At 34.3% G+C, this 22,706-nt stretch overlaps 1 protein-coding gene across 6 annotated transcripts in view; it reads right to left on the reverse strand.

Moving 5' to 3' along the window:
* Window positions 1-22,706, reverse strand: part of LOC111680462 (myosin light chain kinase, smooth muscle) — an 80,417-nt gene that overhangs the window by 43,833 nt on the left and 13,878 nt on the right. For 4 of the 6 annotated variants that reach the window (XM_046955490.1, XM_046955488.1, XM_046955493.1 and 1 more), the window contains 5 exons: window positions 15,904-16,195; window positions 15,356-15,840; window positions 15,202-15,293; window positions 13,703-13,915; window positions 50-13,648 (listed from right to left, as the gene is read on the reverse strand). In XM_046955490.1, the coding sequence (XP_046811446.1) occupies window positions 50-13,648; window positions 13,703-13,915; window positions 15,202-15,293; window positions 15,356-15,840; window positions 15,904-16,195 (14,681 nt within the window). Of the gene's footprint in view, window positions 1-49; window positions 13,649-13,702; window positions 13,916-15,201; window positions 15,294-15,355; window positions 15,841-15,903; window positions 16,196-19,392; window positions 19,578-22,706 lie in introns of those variants that run through there. The other 2 variants (XM_046955491.1, XM_046955489.1) reach the window with 2 other exon arrangements.

Below are 22,706 nucleotides of genomic sequence, written 5' to 3' on the forward strand. Positions count from 1 at the left end.
GTAAAATTTGATTCTGTACATTATAAAATCTCAAAAATTTTAACTTTACCACTTTCTTTAACACTCAGTTTTTCGGTTGAGTCTACTTCAGACTTCTTTAAATCAGTCTTAACTTCTGATTTGTCTGCTTTCACTTCGACATACTTTTTCTGCTCAACTTCAGATATCTCAGTCTTAGCACTAACAGCTTTCACATCATTGTCTTCTTCCTTTTGTTGTTTCTTTTCAACTTCTGCTATTTCAGCTTTTGTTTCGACAGCCGGTTCTTCTTTTTGTTTAGACTTTTTCGTTTTAGTTTTCAATTTATTATCTTCTAATTTTTCACTCTCAACATCTTTAGATTTCAGTTTCTTAGCTTCTAAGTTTTTATCCATTATTTCTGCTTTATTTTCAGCGCTTTCTCTATCCAATTTCTCTTCTTCTATCTTTTCGCCCTTTACTTCAGATATTTCAGCCTTTTCTTCAGCAGTTTTTAGTTCTTTTTCTTGCGCTTTCTTGGACTTCGCTTCCTCAGTTTTTTTAGTATCGACTTCGAGTTTCTTTTCTTTTAACTTTTCAGCTTCTTCTTTAGTAGTTTTCATTTCTGTTTCTTCGGCTTGCTTTTCTTCAATTTTAGCCCTCTCTTTGCTAGTCTTAAGATCTTTTTCCTCGGCTTTCTTGGCTTCAGCTTCCATTTTCTTTTCTTCTAATTTCTCAGTCTTTACTTCAGAGATTTCAGCCTTTTCTTTAGCAGTTTTTACATCTTTTTCTTCGGTTTTCTTAGTTTTAGCTTTCAATTTCTTTTCTTCAACCTTTTCGGCCTTAGCTTGAGAAATTTCAGCCTTCTCCTTGGTAGTATTAACATCCTCTTCGTCGGCTTTCTTTTCTTCAGCTTTCAGTTTCTTTGCTTCTGCCTTTGCTTCAGCATTAATTTCAGAAATTTCTGCCTTCTCTTTGGTAGTTTTTACATCTTTCTCTTCGACATTCTTGGCTTCAACTTCCACTTTCTTTTCTTCTAATTTTGCAGCCTTTGCTTCAGATATTTCAGCCTTATCTTTACTAGATTTAAGATCTTTTTCCTCAGCAGTCTTTGTTTGAGCATCCACTTTATTTTCCTCTACCTTTTCGGCCTTAACTTCAGAAATTTCAGCCTTGTCCTTGGTAGCTTTTAGTTCTTTTTCCTTAGGTTTCGTTGCTTCGGCTTCCAGTTTCTTTTCTTCTGCCTTTTCGGCCTTCACTTCAGAGATGCCAGCCTTCTCTTTGGTAGTTTTCAAATCTTTTTCCTCAGTCTTCTTGGCTTCAGTTTCCACTTTCTTTTCTTCTAATTTTTCAGCCCTTACTTCAGACACTTCTGCCTTCTCTTTGGTACCTTTTAGTTCTTTTTCTTCGGCTTTCTTGGCTTCAGCTTCCATTTTCTTTTCTTCTAATTTTTCAGCCTTTACTTCAGATACTTCTGCCTTCTCCTTTGTATCTTTTAGTTCTTTTTCTTCGGCTTTCTTGGCTTCAGCTTCCATTTTCTTTTCTTCTAATTTTTCAGACTTTACTTCAGATACTTCGGCCTTCTCTTTAGTAGTTTTTAAATCCTTTTCTTTGGCTTTCTTGGCTTCAGCTTCCACTTTCATTTCTTCTACCTTTTCGGCCTTTACTTCAGATACTTCTACCTTCTCTTTAGTAGCTTTTAGTTCTTTTTCTTCGGCTTTCTTGGCTTCAGTTTCCACTTTCTTTTCTTCTAATTTTTCAGCCTTTACTTCAAATACTTCTGCCTTCTCTTTAGTAGTTTTTAGATCCTTTTCTTCGGCTTTCTTGGCTTTAGCTTCCATTTTCTTTTCTTCTAATTTTTCAGCCTTTACTTCAGATACTTCTGCCTTCTCTTTAGTTGTTTTGAGATCCTTTTCTTCGGCTTTCTTGGCTTCAGCTTCCACTTTCTTTTTATCTAATTTTTCAGCCTTTACTTCAGATACTTCTGCCTTCTCTTTAGTAGTTTTTAGATCCTTTTCTTCCGCTTTCTTGGCTTCAGCTTCCATTTTCTTTTCTTCTAATTTTTCAGCCTTTACTTCAGATACTTCTGCCTTCTCTTTTGTAGTCTGTAGATCCTTTTCTTCAGCTTTCTTGGCTTCATCTTCCATTTTCTTTTCTTCTAATTTTTCAGCCTTTACTTCAGATACTTCTGCCTTCTCTTTTGTAGTCTGTAGATCCTTTTCTTCGGTTTTCTTGGCTTCAGTTTCCACTTTCTTTTCTTCTAATTTTTCAGCCTTTACTTCAGATACTTCTGCCTTCTCTTTAGTAGTTTTTAAATCTTTTTCTTCGGCTTTCTTGGCTTCAGCTTCCACTTTCATTTCTTCTACCTTTTCGGTTTTTACTTCAGATACTTCTGCCTTCTCTTTAGTTGTTTTTAGTTCTTTTTCTTCGACTTTCTTGGCTTCAGCTTCCATTTTCTTTTCTTCTAATTTGTGTGCCTTTACTTCAGATACTTCTGCCTTCTCTTTGGTAGCTTTTAGTTCCTTTTCTTCGGCTTTCTTGGCTTCAGCTTCCACTTTCTTTTCTTCTAATTTTTCAGATTTTACTTCAGATACTTCTGCCTTCTCTTTAGTAGTTTTTAGATCCTTTTCTTCGGCTTTCTTGGCTTCAGCTTCCACTTTCTTTTCTTCTAATTTTTCAGCCTTTGCTTCAGATACTTCTGCCTTCTCATTAGTAGGTTTTAGATTCTTTTCTTCGGCTTTCTTGGCTTCAGCTTCCATTTTCTTTTCTTCTAATTGTTCAGCCTTTCCTTCAGACACTTCTGCCTTCTCTTTGGTAGCTTTTAGTTCTTTTTCTTCGGCTTTCTTGGCTTCAGCTTCCATTTTCTTTTCTTCTAATTTTTCAGCCTTTACTTCAGATACTTCTGCCTTCTCCTTTGTATCTTTTAGTTCTTTTTCTTCGGCTTTCTTGGCTTCAGCTTCAATTTTCTTTTCTTCTAATTTTTCAGACTTTACTTCAGATACTTCTGCCTTCTCTTTAGTAGCTTTTAGTTCTTTTTCTTCGGCTTTCTTGGCTTCAGCTTCCACTTTCTTTTCTTCTAATTTTTCAGCCTTTACTTCAGATACTTCTGCCTTCTCTTTAGTAGTTTTTAGATCCAGTTCTGCGGCTTTCTTTGCTTCAGCTTCCATTTTCTTTTCTTCTAATTTCTCAGCCTTTACTTCAGACACTTCTGCCTTCTCTTTGGTAGCTTTTAGTTCTTTTTCTTCGGCTTTCTTGGCTTCAGCTTCCATTTTCTTTTCGTCTAATTTTTCAGCCTTTACTTCAGACACTTCTGCCTTCTCTTTGGTAGCTTTTAGTTCTTTTTCTTCGGCTTTCTTGGCTTCAGCTTCCATTTTCATTTCTTCTAATTTTTCAGCCTTTACTTCAGATACTTCTGCCTTCTCTTTAGTAGTTTTGAGTTCTGTTTCTTCGGCTTTCTTGGCTTCAGCTTCCACTTTCTTTTCTTCTAATTCTTCAGCCTTTACTTCAGATACTTCGGCCTTCTCTTTAGTAGTTTTTAGATCCTTTTCTTCGGCTTTCTTGGATTCAGCTTCCACTTTCTTTTCTTCTAATTTTTCAGCCTTTACTTCAGATACTTCGGCCTTCTCTTTAGTAGTTTTTAGATCCTTTTCTTCGGCTTTCTTGGCTTCAGCTTCCACTTTCTTTTCTTCTAATTTTTCAGACTTTATTTCAGATACTTCGGCCTTCTCTTTAGTAGTTTTTAGATCCTTTTCTTCGGCTTTCTTGGCTTCAGCATCCATTTTCTTTTCTTCTAATTTTTCAGCCTTTACTTCAGACACTTCTGCCTTCTCTTTGGTAGCTTTTAGTTCTTTTTCTTCGGCTTTCTTGGCTTCAGCTTCCATTTTCTTTTCGTCTAATTTTTCAGCCTTTACTTCAGACACTTCTGCCTTCTCTTTGGTAGCTTTTAGTTCTTTTTCTTCGGCTTTCTTGGCTTCAGCTTCCATTTTCATTTCTTCTATTTTTTCAGCCTTTACTTCAGATACTTCTGCCTTCTCTTTAGTAGTTTTGAGTTCTGTTTCTTCGGCTTTCTTGGCTTCAGCTTCCACTTTCTTTTCTTCTAATTGTTCAGCCTTTACTTCAGATACTTCGGCCTTCTCTTTAGTAGTTTTTAGATCCTTTTCTTCGGCTTTCTTGGCTTCAGCTTCCACTTTCTTTTCTTCTAATTGTTCAGCCTTTAGTTCAGATACTTCAGCTTTCTCTTTAGTAGTTTTTAGATCCTTTTCTTCGGCTTTCTTGGATTCAGCTTCCACTTTCTTTTCTTCTAATTTTTCAGCCTTTACTTCAGATACTTCGGCCTTCTCTTTAGTAGTTTTTAGATCTTTTTCTTCGGCTTTCTTGGCTTCAGCTTCCACTTTCTTTTCTTCTAATTTTTCAGCCTTTATTTCAGATACTTCGGCCTTCTCTTTAGTAGTTTTTAGATCATTTTCTTCGGCTTTCTTGGCTTCAGCTTCCATTTTCTTTTCTTCTAATTTTTCAGCCTTTACTTCAGACACTTCTGCTTTCTCTTTGGTAGCTTTTAGTTCTTTTTCTTCGGCTTTCTTGGCTTCAGATTCCATTTTCTTTTCTTCTAATTTTTCAGCCTTTACTTCCGATACTTCGGCCTTCTCTTTAGTAGTTTTTAGATCCTTTTCTTCGGCTTTCTTGGCTTCAGTTTCCACTTTCTTTTCTTCTAATTTTTCAGCCTTTACTTCCGATACTTCGGCCTTCTCTTTAGTAGTTTTTAGATCCTTTTCTTCGGCTTTCTTGGCTTCAGCTTCCATTTTCTTTTCTTCTAATTTTTCAGCCTTTACTTCAGAAACTTCTGCCTTCTTTTTGGTAGTTTTTAGTTCTTTTTCTTCGGCTTTCGTAGCTTCGGCTTCCATTTTCTTTTCTTCTAATTTTTCAGCCTTTACTTCCGATACTTCGGCCTTCTCTTTAGTAGTTTTTAGATCCTTTTCTTCGACTTTCTTGGCTTCAGCTTCCATTTTCTTTTCTTCTAATTTTTCAGCCTTTACTTCAGATACTTCTGCCTTCTCTTTTGTAGTCTGTAGATCCTTTTCTTCGGCTTTCTTGGCATCATCTTCCACTTTCTTTTCTTCTAATTGTTCATGCTTTACTTCAGATACTTCTGCCTTCTCTTTGGTAGTTCTTAGATCTTTTTCTTCGGCTTTTTTGGCTTCATCTTCCATTTTCTTTTCTTCTAATTTTTCAGCCTTTACTTCAGATACTTCTGCTATATCTTTGGTAGTTTTGAGTTCTTTTTCTTTAGCTTTCTTTGTTTCTACTTGTTTCTCTTCTAGCTTTTCTACTGATATTTCCATTTCTTGTGATTTAGATTTTTCACACACTTTCTCCACAACGATCTTTATTAGTTTGCACACATCAAGCATATTTTCGTAAGCCTGAAGTGTTTTTATATTTACCGTAGAGTTTTCTATGCTATCATATTGCTTTAATGCTAAACTTTTTACCTTTTCCACATCTGTATTCAAAGGTGAAGTTGCGATTTCAAGCATATCATCGAATAAAACAAAAATATCCATAAGATTTTTCTGAAGTTCAATTGAGTTAATGGAAGATTTTTCGAAATCCTTTACAGTTTTAAGACGATCGGCAATGTTTTGTATATTTGACAGTTTTGTGGTTAATCCAGTTAATTTCCCGTGCCAAGGTTCCGTTGTAACTTCATCGATTTGTTTACATACTGGGGTAAAATTATTGTTAATATTTTTTAAATATTCAGCATTAATGGATTCTATTAAATCAGAGTTGTTGCCCAATATAGAATCTATAACGTTTTCAAGTTCTTCGTTTAAGCCGCCATCGTAAGTATGTACAATATGTTCTCTTAGCTTGAATATACACTTTCGTTTTTGTTCGTTATTTGATGAATCTAAAGTCTCTTGCAAATCTTTTTTAATATCTTCTAGATCACTGTTATCGCCTATAACTTCTAAAGCATTCGCAACGGTTTCCTCTATGGGTTTATGTTGCATTAAAGATTGGCTTTGTATAGTTTCTAGGAGTTGCTCAAACATTTCTTTCATATTTTCCAAGTCCAGTAATATTTCAAGGGCATCTTTTACTTCTGACTTGTCTAGCTTCTCCATTAATCGATTGAGTTTAATGGTATTTAAAACATTTGGTTTTATTGCACTTATTTCCTCTGTCACTTCATTCAGTTGGCTTAAAGCTGATTTTAGAGCTTTAAAAGATGTTGATGATGTTTCCAGATTTCCTAAGTTGTTCTGATAGATGTTATTAATTTCCAATACGATTTGATTGAGACTTTCGGCTGCCTTTTGTATAATTTTAGATTTTTTGGGTTGACTCTCAATTTTTTCAAGAATTTGGGAAACATTAGGCTTAACGGCTTCCACGACCTCATAAAGTATAGATTTGCGTAGCTTGTCATTATCATTTATAATATTTAACATAATATGCTTAAGATTTTCTAAGACGTTATGGGTAATTTCATCGGTAGACTCAGTGTTTGCAGCATATGTAATAAGTTGTTTGGTTTTGAATAATGGCAAGAATAAACGATCTTCAAGATTAGTTGGAGTATCAACCTCAATAGCTAGCTGAAGTTCTTTTAAGTTGTCCATTACAGACTTGACAAATTCCGAGGTACTTTGTTTAACTTTTTTGGGTTTTATTGTTTCAAGATATTGCTTATTAGTGTTGATCAGCTGTAAAACATTCTTCATTAATGGTGTTAGTTCTGGGGGTTCTGGTTTAGCTTCTTCGGTTAATACAGAAGTTGCGTCATCATTTATCTGTTCAGCCTTCTTAGGAGTTTCTACTTTTGGTTCTTCTACTAAGCTTAAAGCTGTGTCAACATCCATCGGTTCATCTTTGTTAAGTGTTTCTTCTTCTGGTTTAGCTTTAACTGGCTCAGCTGTTTTAACTAAGTTTGCAGCTGACTCTACATCCTTCTGTTCAGCTTTCTTTTGAGCTTTTTCTTCAGCTTTGGTTGATGTGTCAATATCTTTCTCTTCTGCCTTCTTAGGAGTTTCTTTTCTTGATTCTTCTACTAAGGTTGAAACTGTGTCAACATCCATCGGTTCATCTTGCTTAGGAGTTTCTTCTTCTGGTTTAGCTTTAATAGGTTCAGTTGCTTCGACTAATTTCGCAGCTGACTCAACATCCTTCTTTTCAGCTTTCTTTGCAGCTTTTTCTTCAGCTTTAGCTGCTGTGTCAACATCTTTCTGTTCAGCCTTTTTAGAACTTTCCTCTTCTGGAACTGGCTTAGCTTTAGCTGGTTCAGTTTCTTCCACTAAGGTTGATGCTATGTTAACATCCTTCTGTTCATCTTTCTTAGGAGTTTCTTCTTCTAATTTAGCTTTAGAAAGTTCAGTTACTTCGTTTAACTTTGCAGCTGGCTCTACATCCTTCTGTTCAGCTTTCTTACCTATATCTTCTGGTTTAGCTGAATCTGTTTCAACATCCTTCTGTTGATCCTTCTTTTGAGTTTCTGGTTCTGGTTTAGTTTTAGTCTGTTCAGATGCTTCGAATTCATCCTTCTTTTGAGTTTCTGATTCTGAGTTAACTTTAGCTTGTTCCACATTCGTCTGTTCATCTTTCTTGAAGCTTTCTTCTTCCAATTGTACGGGTTTATCTTCTATCTGAACATTTTGGTTTTCGCCTTGTTTTTGTTCGATTGGTTTCTCAAGTTCCTGCTTCTTCTTTTGATCGGGTTTCTTAGCTTCTGAAACACCTTTTTGTTCCAGTTCAGTTTCAATTTCTCTTAAATGCATTTCATTAACTCTTGCCATATTAGCTTTAAGATTATTTAAAAGATTCCTAAGAATGCCAATAGTTTCTTCTTGTTCCACTTCGTAAACTGTCTTCGAATGCAATTTATTCTCCACTTTATTAAGCAAGTTTTTCAAACTTTCCACAGTATCCCTATTGTCTTGCATAAATGCATGAACTAAGGCATTATTCTGTAACAATCCTTCGTGTATTTCCATTAGGAATAATTGAGCAGAATTAACATTTTCCAATAGCAATTGCATCTGCATCTCTTCACTGGCATGCTTTTGGCTCGAGGCAAGTATGTCCTTGATTTCTCTTAACTCGGGAGTAAGATAATCAATTTCTTGTAATAATTCTATAATTCTTAAATTACCCTCGTTATTTTCGATAAAATCATAAATTAAAACCAAAGTATTTTGGGTTTTTAATAGATTTGGCAGTATTTCTTGATTCGATTTTTCGCTAACATCGTTTAGGGCTCTAAATGCAGTCATTAGTTGGGTTTGCAGTTGAATCATTACACTGGATGATGGCTCTACATCTATCTTATTTAATTTGCTAATAATATCAACGGTTTCCATAAGATTTCTAAACGGTTGTATAAGCGTTTCAAAGCTTTGTTGTTGTTCTGTTGTTTGCAAGCAGGCCACTATGAACTCGGAGAAACCTAAAATAATTTTCTCTTTCATTTCCAAAGCCAATTGCAGTTCCAGAGACGGCATAGCTTGTAATAAATCCTCAAATGTTTTCTCTATATCTTCTAGACCAGTTTCCAAATCGGTGGCTTCATAGGTGTGTACCAAACATTCTTTAAGTTTAAACATAGTTTTTGCCACCTTTGTTTCCTTGGCTATTAAATCCTCAGTTTTTTCATTAGATTTCAAGAGATTATTTTCCATATTTTGCAAATCATTTTTCAGTTCCTGCATGATATCTTCCAAACTAGTTACCTCAAAATCTTGTATCTGTTTAGTGTTATGTAAACATTCTTCAATTTGCTTTATTCCGCCTTTTACACAATCTTTTAAATCGAATGTTTTGACTTCTTGCACATGAGTTTTAGCTGGTTCCATAAGTTCTTGTGCTGACGCTGTTGCGGACTCGGCATAGGATTTAATATGGGAAATATTAAGCAAAGATAAATCTTCAATATTTTCAAATATTTGTGCATCAAAATTTTCACAATACTTAAGTAAATTGAAAAGTATTGAGGATTTTTCTTTAAGCGCCCTAAATGCAGGATATTCCTCTAAAGCGCTAAAAGCTTGTTCTTGTTTGACATTAACAATGGCTTCTTTAAGACTTAACAATGGTTTAGCCCATGTTTTTAATACCTCTAAGCTCGTTTGCTCGCTAAGATTGGACATTTGTGAGAGCATTAGATTTTCCTCTGTGCAAATGGCTGCCTTTTCTAATTCTCTTAAAGGCTGTACAAATTCCTTTAGATGTGAGAATGTTTGTGTATCGGCCAATGATTCTAAAGTTTCCAGAGCTTGATGTTCGTGTACAGCCAACACATAAGGTCTTAAACTTTGCAAAACTTTGGCTGAAGACATGCTTACAGCCGATAAAGTATTCATTGTTTCCACTTGTTCCAATTCTTGGTTATAGAATACTTTTACACCCTCTACTAATTCCTTTAAAGGTTGGGCCATAGTTTTAAGCTCAGAAATTTCATCACCACTCAAGTCTTTTACATCAAAGTTGTCGATATACTCTTGTATTTGTAGAGCACAATTTTCCAAACTGCAAACAGCCTCAGCCATTGTGCGCAGATCTGTACATTCGGATGAAGTGTGTACAACATCTAAAACATGCGGCTGTAGGGTTTGTTCTAAACACTGTTTAAAATCGGTCATCTTATTGACGGTAGCCTTCATTTGTTCAACAGCCTCAATTCTCAAGGAGCCCATGTCGTAGTCATTGCAATGAGCCAACACCGAAGCTATACTATTCTTCAATTGACCCAGTAATTCATCTACCTGTTGCTTTTTCTCTTCGAATGACTTTAGAGGACAAACAGATATTTCTTCTTTAGAATCCTTTGGCAGCGAAGCTCTATCGCTATCTAGAGGTAAAGATTCGGCAGCAGATTTTAAGGCGGATACCTCTTCTAAGGTAGACAAATCTTCTACAGCTGTTTCAGTAACCAATTTGGGTATTATATTCTCTAATGCAACTAATATTTTGTTAAAAGGAGTAACAACTGGTGTTGCCGTTACATCATTATATTCTAGCTGATCTATGGTGGCTTTTAGCTCCTCAAGAGCAGTACGACAATTAGTGTAAAATATTTTAGAAAATTCACTTTTACTCTTAACAGCTTTCAACTTTTCCAGTGATTGATTTAAACTTTCACAGTTTTTGGCAGTATTTCTTAGAATATTCAAAGAGGACTGTAGGGAATGTTGACCCCTTTCCAGAGATTCTTTATTCGTAAGAATATCAATAACCTGTTCAAAAGGCTTAGCTAATTCGCAAAATTGGGACTTTAGTTCTTTGTCTAAGTACGTGTTCTCTTCTAAATATTTGATATTGTTATTAAGCTTTTCGATTTCCTTAAGACTTTCCTCCAATTCAATTCTCATTTCCATTTCTTGTCTCATCGTTAAAAATATATTATTATCCTTGATGGCCTGCTCTTCATCCAAAGCAATTTCCTTTTGCATATTCTTGAATTCATTCTCTTCGATATCGATTTCTATATGTTTAATAAGATTGCGCATTTTATCTAATGTTTCTACAATATCGAAGTTTTGTTTGGTCGTCGAAAGTTGCAAAACTTCTTGGCTCATTTTTACCTTATCATTCAAACTATGCAAAGGATCTACGAGATCTGTTAAAGAACCTGAAATGGATTTCTGTTCAATTTGTCTTATGCAATAGTTTAGTTCATCGATGGGTCTTTTGATATTCTCCAGTACTGTTAAATGATATTTATCGATATCTTTATCGATAACTTGACCGATAAGAGAGGAAATTTCTTCTCTAAGTTTTGATAAACTCATGGATACATTCTGCGGCAAACGAGATGTTATATTATCTATATTTGATTCCAAATGTAGTACAGCTTGAGCCAATGACTGTAAGAGTTTCTTTAAATCATCTGTATCCATTAGCTGGTCATCGTTTAGTTGACCCGACAAAATATCTTGACTTAATTGAGCCAAACCATTTTGGATTTCCTGCAACGGCGGTACCATGGATTCTACGGTACTAACCGTTAGTTTACCAGCCTCAATATTATGCGAAGGTTGCTGCTGAATAATTTCCAGACCTTTATTTAATTCGAATAAAGGTGGTGATACTATATCCAAAATAGCCATATTAACTTTTTGTTCTATACTATCGGTGCCCGATAATGAACTAACTTTTCCCTCGATTTCAGCAACTACAGACTGTAACTCGTTAATGGGCTCCACTAAGTTGTGCATTATTTTTTCGTGTACCTTTTTGTAAATATCTTCATCACTTTCCTCAAGTGTCAATTCATTTTCAACCTTTTCTAAGGCCGCCTGTATTCTTAAAACCGGTTCACAGATGTTCGTAACAGACTCTGAGTATTTGGGTAAATTGGCTTCTGCTACTTTGGCGAAAGGCAAAGGTTCGGGTATATCTTGTAATTTTGCTACTGTTTCGGTAAAATGCTTAGTGGCTTCGATTTCTTGAGCCTCCTGCAATAAAGCCTGAGACTTTATAGTGTCTTTGGTAATTTCAAGACCCTGTTTAATATCATCTACAGTAAGTTGTAAATTAGATTTGAGACTTTCATTTTCAAACATATTTGACACCATTTTAACTTCGTCCAAAGCCCTAATCAAATGATCCGCTATGCTATCTATAATACAAACACTTGTTCTTTGAATCAATGTGGTGCCGGTCTCATCAATTTCCACACATTTTTCTATAACTTGTAAAGCTACATGCAGACTACGTATATCATCATTCATGGTCTCAAATAGAGCATCTAAAGGCGTTTCACCCGAATATACTTTAAGTTTACTTTGTATTTGACTTATGGGATCAATGATATTTTTAATAATAGCTATACTTTGATCAGCCGATGAGGGAGTCATTAGCATAACCGATTGTTGTATAACTTCGGATTCGACAGCATTTAAATGACCGTCTAAAACTTTTAAAAGTTTCGCCAGAGGCAGTAAAGATTTGAGATTTCTTTCTATATCAGCTTCATTACTGACAACTTTTAGTGGTTTGTCGCTGGTCACCTTTAGACCATCACCCACTGCGCCTGATATATCTTGCAGTTGAGCTTCGTTTTCGGTAGTTTTTGAAGATTCGCTATCGCTTTGTTTTTTGCCCTTTTTGCGGGCGGGTGCCTGTATGGATTCACTTAATGATTTGGAGTTTTCCAATGACTCCATTTTCGACATTTGAGCGCTGGCAAATGTTTGCAATTCTGAAGTATTTTCATCCACACTGCCATCGGAAGCTTTTGAAAAACTAAAGAATTCTTCGGTTTCAGTGGGTTTAGATTTTTTTCGTTTTCTTATGGGCGCCGTCAAAGATAATTCTTCTTCCATTTTCTCAAAGGAGGTTCGTGCAAAGTCTTCGGTTTGTCGATCCAATTCTTCGTCATCTTTTAGTGAAGAACCGTGAATAGTTATCTCATTAATAGAGATATCATCCATACCTGCTTCGGTACGCAAATCTTCTTCGTGAGAGAAATATTCTGGAGAAATATCTATAACCACTGCTTCCATAAGTAATTTACCAGATTGGGAGGTTTCTTTGACAAATCTCAAGGGCGGCAATTCGACCACATTGTGTTCGGTTACATGCTCGGAAATTTGATCGGCATACATTTCTACAATCTTTAAAGCTTCTTCCTCTGTTAGATCAGGAGTCTCATACAAAGATACCGACACTTCCTTGCCATCAAATGAAAATGATACATCTCCTCTCTCGGTAATAGTAATATCACCCTGAGGCGTTTCATATAACTGAGAAGTATGTTCTTCCTGGATGGTGGATAAAGAAAAGTTACGCTGTAATTCATTTTGTTGTTTACTTTCCTGTTTCGAATAATCATCCTCGAAGCCTAGTAAAGCAGCTGAACTAGCAACCACACCCATGCAATTCCGAGCCTCACAGGTATAGGTACCCAAACAGCAGGTGCCATCCTGTCCAGATATGATTTTATGAATGTCTCCCGGTTTCAATTCAACACCATCTTTATACCATTTTAGAGCGGGTTGTGGAACACCAATGACTTTACACTCCAAATTAACGGCACCCTCTTCGGTGAGTACAGCTCTTAAACATTCCAAGAATCGAGGTTTCTTATAATGTCTAGGAATTTGTAATTTCAAAAAGCAGGAAGTAACAGTTGTACCGAAATCATTAACAGCTACACATTTCCATTCCGCCTGGTCAATAAATTCCAGATTTCTAATGTCTAAATGCCAATTATTTTCTTCACCACGATAATGATTATAACGATCATTAGACTCTATAGGTAGTTCATCGCGGAACCATGATAATAAAGGATCTGGAGTAGCCTCCACCTTAACTGTAAATTGATAAGGTTCATTGATTTTAGTTTCCTCCGATTTAAGACCCATTAAAAACTTGGGAGGTTGAGATGTAGAAGTGGCAAATGTCAGACGTTCTTCGTCGTTCAACTGATTCTGTATATCCTCCACGGTCAAGACAGCAATGCTACTTGTTTCACCCATACAATTTTTGGCAATGCAGCAATATGTGCCCAATGAATTTGTGCCCGTTAGTTGATATACATCACCTGGTTTCAGTTCTTGACCATCTTTAAACCATTTCAATTGGGGCGTAGGAAAGCCCACAACTTTACATTCAAACGAAACTAAACCTTCTTCGGTCAAAACGGCTCTTAAACTTTCCATAAAACGAGGTTTACGATAATTTTTCGGAACTAAAAAAGAAAACCGAAGTGAAAATCGTATTGATCATTATATAAATTACTTACTTTCCATGTCAACTACACAAGAAGAAATGCCCACACAACTTTCTTCATTAGTAACCACACACTTCCATTCACCCTCATCGCATGCCTCGGATGGTTTGACTTCGATCATATACACACCCAAACCATCCTCAATGTATTTGTATCTATCACCGGACTCAACACGTCCATTTTTATTATACCATACAACACTCTGAGGCCATGGTGGTACAGCCACTGAAAAGTTAAATGGAAAATGTAAATATGAGATATAGCAACTATTGAATATAAAACCTCGTCCAGGCTTAGAAAATCGAAATTTTGAAACGATCAGGCATGAAAAATTGAAATTTTCAAAGGGTACTAACTAATTACCAAAAAGGGTACTTTAGACTTGACTATAGACAAGACCATAGGCTAGTCTATAGACAAGACTACAGACCAGACAAAAGACTAGATTAGACTAGACTACAAACAAGACAATAAACTAGACTATAGACAAGAGTACAAACAAGACAATAGACTATAAAATAGACTAGACTACAAACAAGACAATAGACTATACTATAGACTAGACTACAAACAAGACAATAGACTATACTATAGACTACACCATAGACTAGGCAATAGACTAAAATTGAAACTAGACTATAGACTAAAATATAGACTAGACTATAGACTAGACTATAGACAAGACTATAGACTAGACTATAGACTAGACTATAGACTAGACTATAGACTACACTATAGACTAGACTATAGACTAGGCTATAGACTAGACTATAGACTAGACTATAGACTAGACTATTGACTAGACTATAGACTAGACTATAGACTAGACTATAGACTAGACTATAGACTAGACTATAGACTAGACTATAGACTAGACTATAGACTAAACTATAGACTAGACTATAGAATAGACTTTTGACTAGACTATAGATTAGACTATAGACTGAACTATGTACTTTAGTTTAGGATGTAGCCCAGTCTATGGACTAGACTATGGACTGGACTATAACAAGACTATACTCTAGACTATAGACTCAAATAAGCACTCGACTATATACTAGAATTGTCTATTTATAAGTAATGAAAAGTCGGAAAATATTGTGAAAGTGCCAATGACTTTTTCAATATCAAGAAGTACTGAATTTCCCATACCTGCCTGCCTGTCATTATTCTCTTTACAAATTAACACTCAATTTCAAATATCTTTCTTTGTTTTGTTCTTAATATTCGTCATCTCTTCTCAATTTTTTTCTTTTTGTTATTTTTGCTAAATGAGAAAACAAACACAAATTCTACAGTTGACCTGCCTCACTGTATATATGTTCGGTATTCAAAACATTTAAATCAGTTCAAGTTTATATTTCTTGAGTACATTTTCTATACAAAATGCCGGCATTTCATTTTCAGCCATGCAGACGCGTGATTTTTTTTTTTGTATTTGTAAAAAAGTTGGCCAAATGCCAAATAACAATATAAACACCAACACAAAGGCAAAAAATACACTCACTCACCTTGGCATCCGAGAATAATTGTATCACCAATGCGAACACTCGCATTTTTTAGTTCGTTAGTGAATATTGGTGGGGGAGCTGTGTTAGTCGCGCTAAAAGAGAATAAGTTTATATAAAAAAAGTTAAGAGTTAATTAAAATATAACCCTCCTTACCTATCGGCGGGTTTTAATGAACCCTCTCTACTGCCACGACCAACAACATGCAGTTTAGAGCTTGAATATGCTTTACCAACACAATTAACTGCTTCGCATGTATAGGTACCCAATGAAGTGGGATCATCAGCATTGGCGGTAAGAGCAAACACATCACCGGCCTTAATCTCTTTAGAATCCTTAAACCAACGCAATTGTGGCGTAGGTACACCCACCACCTTACATTCCAGCGATACTGTGCCCTGTTGTGTTAAAATCGCTCTTAATTCTTCTATAAACTCGGGAGCTTTATAAGCTTTTGGCACAAGAACAGTTAAATTGGAAATACAAGAATTACGGCCACTAAAATTCTCCGCCATAACCATCCACTGGCCGCCATCCTCCACTACTACAGGATTTATTTCAAGATAATGAAAATTACCCTCATGAACCTCTTTAATACGATCACTTTCACAAACGCGCCGATCGTTTCGGAACCAAGTAAGCTAAGCAAACAAATGACAGCAAAGTTAAATTGCCAGCTATTAGAATTTAAAGAAATGAATTACCTTCACATCTGAAGAACTGCGTATTTCGGTTATAAGTCTAGTACTTGAACCAACTCTCACTTGCAAGTCCAGCAAACGCCGTAGAAATACTGGTGGATCATCGCCTGTCGATCTATCCTCAACTATCAGTTGTACATCTTTTCGTATGACATCGTTGCTTTTTGTTTTAGCAAAAAGCGTATAATGACCAGCATCTTCTCGTTGTACATGTTCAACTGCCAATTGAACTGCAGTACTGGTCTTTGTTATGCGAAAACGATCGGAATTATAAATGGGAATTTCACCGCGACTCCTGTTAAAAGAATATAATAATAGAAACAATTTTAAGATTAAGATATCTAGAAGAAGGACGAAGTTATAACAGAAATTAAAGATAAATTTTAAAGTCGAATGATTAGATGATATCTCGAAAATTATATCTGATAGATAAATTCTGAGCGGATTCAATGCAACTCAATTCTAGTTCAAAGACTAGATTATAGACTACACTATAGACTGGACTATAGAAGGGACCAAAGTCTTGAATAGAGACTGGACTACAGACTATATTATAGACCAGATCATAGACCATAGATACTATAGACTAGACTATAGACTAGACTATAGACTATAGACTAGACTGTAGACTAGACTATAGACTAGACTATAGACTAGACTATAGACTAGACTATAGACTAGACTATAGACTAGACTATAGACTAGACTATAGACTAGATTATAGACTAGACTATAGACTAGATTGTAGACTAGACTATAGACTAGATTGTAGACTAGACTATAGACTAAACTATAGACTACAGACTAGACTATAGACTAGACTAAAGACTACAGACTAGACTATAGACTACAGACTAGACTATAGACTACAGACTAGGCTATAGACTAGACTACAGACTAGGTTATAGACTAGACTACAGACTAGGCTATAGACTAAACTACAGACTAGACGGAAGACTAGACTATAAATTAGATTATAGTCTAAACTATAGATTAGACTATATACTACAATCTAGAATAAACTGGACTGTAAACAAGGCCAAAGCCTAGACTATACTTGAGACTAAACTATACATTGACTAGTTTGTACTAAACTGGACTAGACTATAGCCCAGATAATAGACAAGATTATGGCTAGGAACCGAAAGTTTCCTTATTAAGGCGGTATGCTCAATTATGGATCAATAGTCATACAATATTTAGATAATTTGTAAAAAATATATTTTTTTTCATTAATTTTATATAAAAAAAAATAAATTTATTTAAAATCTGACTAACGCAACTGCTTATACATGACTTACAATAAAAGCACTAAATTGACAACATTTCGTTTTATAATTTAAAAACGTATAAGTAATGTATATTTATTTTCAACAATAACATTACTCATACGTCAAGACATTCATTAGCAAATGTCTTTAGCAATAACAACAACAACAAAACTGATGTTAAGTTTATTAATAAAAATTATATTTTTTTTTAAAAATATAAAATCTGTGTATTTACAAACATACAGATGTATGTATGTTTTATGAATGACACAATATTTGTAAACAAATGTCAATTGAAATAACAATATAAATACATACATTAACATTACCTGTTTTTATATTACGTATAAGAAAAAATTAAATTTATATTTAGTAAATTTTAATATCAAAAGTATGATATAAAGATCGATATCTGATCGTTTGCTTCTTATTGCCCTTCTTTTATATTCCAGTCACAATTATTTTCATTACGAAATTATCCTTTCATTAGTGTTCTAAAAAAGTCGATGTCAAGAAAATGTGCAAAAAAAAGTAGAAGAAAAAAATCGAAAAGAGTCGAAAAAACACGGGAAAAGTCGCATTAGTCGAAGAATCGATTTTGCAAATAAAAGTCGAAAAGACCCAGTGAGCATTTGGAAGATTGTTGCAAAACAATTACAAAATATATAGCAATCATAAATTGATAATGTCCTATTTGACGGATTCAGTTGTATGGGGCCTAAGTGAAATAATGGACCGATGTTGAGAATTTTCAATTCATCTTCATCTACGGTACAATAGAAGTGCTTTGAATTATCTCCAAAATTGCGACCTGTAGTTTGATTACAATGTTTACAAGCCCTATTTGGGGGTTTAGTTGTATGGGGCCTAGGTGAAATAATGGACCGATGTTAACTATTTTCAATAGGCTTCGTCCGCAGTACCATAAAAGATAATGTGCCAAATATGATTACATTATCTTCAAAATGGCGACCTGTAGTTTAATTACAATGTTTACAAGCCCTGTTTGGGGGTTTAGTTGTATGGGGCCTAGGTGAAATAATGGACCGATGTTAACTATTTTCAATAGGCTTCGTGCGCAGTACCATAAAAGATCATGTGCCACATATGATTACATTATCTTCAATTTTGCGACCTGTAGTTTAATTACAATGTTTACAAGCCCTATTCGGGTGTACAATTATATGGGGGCCCGGCGAAATAATGGACCGATCTTAACCATTTTCAATAGGCTTCATCCCTGGGGCAATAGAATATCATGTACCAAATTTCATTGAATTATCTTCAAAAATGCGACCTGTAGTTTGATTACAAGATTTACATGGACGGACGGACATAGCTAAATCGACTCAGAAAATGATTCTTACAAACATTAGCACAAACCCAATATACCATCCCAACTAAAGCGGTGTAGGGTATAACAATAATAAAATATACAGCAATCACAAATAGTTCTTCCAGGTGTTCGAAATATAATTGTTTATAGAATTATTTTGTAATTATATTTCGCTCATGCATTGTCTGTAACAAACATAACATGATTCGAAAATAACTTTAAAGCGACCAGTAATTCAGCTCATTAATGACTCAAAAATGGTTGAAAAATGAATCAGAAGTGATCAGAAGTGGGGCTCATAAACGACTCGTTTAGAAGAGTCGCAAGTAGGGTACCATTTTCTTCCGATGAATGTATCATTTATGATCAGAAAATGAGCACATATCTGATCATTTGAATCGTTTAATCGATAAGTCATAAATGATTAGAATGTGATCAAAAATTTCAAAAAAAAGCTAGCTAAGGTATCGAAAAGTTGAAAAAACTCGGGAAAAGTAGACAAATTTCAACAAAATCCGAAAAGAATAGAGAAAAGAGGAAAAGTAGTCTTTTAATAAAACGCAAAAAGCCCTGAAATGCTGCTATGTCAAAAAAATTTAAAAGATTCGAAAAGTCGAAAAAATTAGAAAAACGTCAAAAATTTCGACAAAATTCGAAAAGAATCGAAAAATTCAAAAAGTCGACTTTTAATAAAACGTAAAAAGTCAAAAAAATACAAAAAGTAGGGAAATGTCAAAAATTTCGACAAAATTCGAAAAAAAAAAATCAAAAAATTACAAAGTCAACTTTTAATAAAACGTAAAAAGTCAAAAAATCGACTTTTTGAAAAAATGCAATAAGTCGACTTTTCGTTCTAAATCTAGAAGCCATACATATCATATTTACCTTTTTCTATATATTGATGACGAAGAAGACAGTGTGCCATGATAATTTTTATGATCGTTGCATTTACAGCATTTCGAACAACCGTTGCCCATTTTCAATTAATTTCCGTTAAACTTTTTTTTCAATTTTAAAATTTTCAACAAATTTTCACTTGAAAAATAATATTTTTATTTAAAGAAATATGTTTTCTCATGAATTCTTTTGGTTATTTAGAAAATATTTGGAATGAAGACGTTAAATGTCATTGATGATGTGATACATCTAACACTTTTAAATATTTATCTATTATGAATAAATAATTTGGTTACAATAACAATGTTTTTTTGTTTTGTATTTAATTATAATTCTTTACATGAACATATTTTTAACAATTTACAATTAAAATTTACATCATTTCTCAAAAAGAAAATTCTATTATATACGATTTCGTAATTGAAAAAAAAACAAAAACTTATTAGAGGAAAACAAGACAAATAGTTGCCATTAATAATATAATTGATTCGTATATAAAAAGGGGGCAAAAACCTAAATTATTCAGATAAAATAGTCTATTTTTGTATTTTTTTCCCAAAAACATTTTTAGTTAAAGATTTTGTGTGTTGCATTTCAAAATTTGTATTATTTTATGTCTGATTTTCAGTTCGTAATTATGTCTACAGTTTATTAGTCAAAAGTCTTTTTTTCTTTCTAATTTTCTTCTTTTTGTTAGTTTAACACCATTTTTATTGTATTTTTTTGAGCAATAATTAATTGTATTTACAAACAAAAACAAATGTGTTATTTAAATATTTCTTTGCTTGTTGCTTCTGGGAAACTTATTTATAATGAGTTTTAAGAATATTTTTTGAAAAGTTTAGGGTGCTCCGTTAGCTAATTTTTACTGTCAATCCTGCCAGATGTTCATTACAACGCTCTGGCAACCTTAACTCAGTTTCAATTTGATTCTCTACCAAATTTATCAAAAATTATCAGATCAGTTAACTGGTAACATATCTTTCTGTTAGCCAATAACAAGAGTTAGGGCCAAGGGCCTTAGGGATCTATATTCGTCTATGTCGAATCATAAATATCCTTTACCTATAGGTTAGCTATTTGCGACTTGTACCTAAAGTAGATGAAATCGTCAGAAGATATTCAGAAATGTACATACAAATGTACATGAGCTGAAAAGCCCAAATCGGATGGTCCGGTTTTATGTGGGCTGGGGGAAATAGTGGACCGATTTCAACCGAAATCAATGAGGTTCATCTCTGAGGCATATTATGCAAACCAAATTTCATTGAATTATCTTTATTATTGCGATCTGTACAAGGTTTTTGTACACGGTCGGAAAATGATTCTAAACTTATCATACTTGTATGCGCTATACTCATTTGCACAAACGTATACAACCCTAACCACTATAGTAGTGTAGGGTATAAAATCGAACCGATTTGAGAAGGTTGTTTCCCCGGACACTCTATTCCTTATTCCCTATATACATATATACAAATGTATATAGAAAAACCCGTTTATAACGACCCCAGAGGAACACTCAAATTTGCAAAGTCGATAGTAATAAGATGGAAGATGTTTAAGTTATTCACACAGCGAGGCTTAACTCGTCCAAAATTTTGAGTTCAAGAAAATACATACATACTGCTATCGCCCTCAGTCAGACTATATTAGCCCACATACGAACTTTGATCGAGTTTTTAAAGTCAGAGTTGCTTTCAGGTAAGATCTTAACAGGTGGTTCGAAAATGAAATGAATTTGTTCTGAAGTCTTAGTTATGATGCTGTTTCAAGTTCTCCCGGGGAAAAGAAAGAGACCGTTTTCTAATATCTCTGCGGATGCTACATCCACCAAGTAGAGAGGATCTGTTAAAACGGAGTCTTATATGACTCACAAGCCGCAAAATACCAACCAATAGAATATTTCAAGATTTGGATTCCGAAGATATCTGGGACGTTTAACTTCACCCTCGTTTACAAGAAATACATTCGTGACGAAAGTCAAATTAGAGCCAACCTGAGGGTAAGACGTTAGTTTCGTCACAACGAAACAGCTGAAGCGATTTTCTTGAAATTTTCACAAAGTCCCCCTGTATGTCTGAAAGAATCTATCTGAATAATTTTGAACAAATTGGGCGCAATGGCTATAGTAGGCATGGCACCTGAGAAATATAACTGTTATAGCTCTCAAATTTTGTCGCAGTCACTTTAGAGTCCATATGATTATTTTGGACAACAAATGGGCGAATTAGCAGCAGGAGGGCGTGGCATTTTTCTTATAAATTAAATATAAAAATTCGTTTATTTTGGAATCTACTAGAGTTAAAATCTTTAAATTTACATTCATGTTTGTTTACATTCATGTAAACATTTTGAATAATAAATTGTCGAACTATTAATGGGAGGAGCGGTACTTTCCATAAGAATTAAATAAAAAAAAATAGTTTATCAGAAAAACAAACTTTTTGTTTGTAAATTGGCGGTAGTTGAACGCCGTTAATATTTTGCAAGCCGAGCCGTCGCCCATTACTTTCGGCTCAAAATCTTAGGCCGGCATAAACGTAGTTTTCTGTAATATTGAACTTAGACCTCGACCACACTAGGAAGCTCTTTTGAAGTTTCCTTAATGTCCACACATATAAACTTTTGTTTCAGAAACTACGTATTAATTGCATTAATTTGTTGTTGTACGAATGAGAAGAATAACAAAACAAGTTTCCGAGTACGAGAACTTCTTACCGCGAGAGAGATGAATGACATTCTTTTTTTTTTTCTCTCTCACACAAAATCAAAAGTTTCCCAAAAAAAGTTTCCTAGTGTGAACCGGCAGTTACAGACATGAAATAAAATTAAGTATGTATGGCCCGGCTCAAGTGAGAACCCATAAAAGCGGAGTTTTTTGGTACTTTCTCATTCTTCAAAAGGTACTTTTTAAATTTTCTATAAAATTGAACTTAGAAACATGAAATTAAGTATTTATGTGTCCGTATTAAGTAAGAACACATAAAAGGCGACTTTTTAGTACTTTTTCATTCTTTAAAAGGTACTTTTTGGATTTTTTTATATTATTAGACTAAGAAACATGAAATTAAGTATGTAGGGGCACGAATTAAGTGAGAATGCATAAAAGTGGATTTTTTTAGAGTTTTTTTTATTATATTGAACTTAGATACATGAAATTAAGTATGTAGGGGCACAGATTAAGTGAGAATACATAATAGGGCATTTTTTTGGTACTTTTTCATTTTTTAAAATGTACTTTTTGAATTTTCTATAATATTAAACTTAGAAATGAGAAATTTAGTATTTAGTTGCGCGGA

This window comes from Lucilia cuprina, chromosome 6, assembly GCF_022045245.1.
Source record: "Lucilia cuprina isolate Lc7/37 chromosome 6, ASM2204524v1, whole genome shotgun sequence".
Lineage (NCBI taxonomy): Eukaryota > Metazoa > Arthropoda > Insecta > Diptera > Calliphoridae > Lucilia > Lucilia cuprina.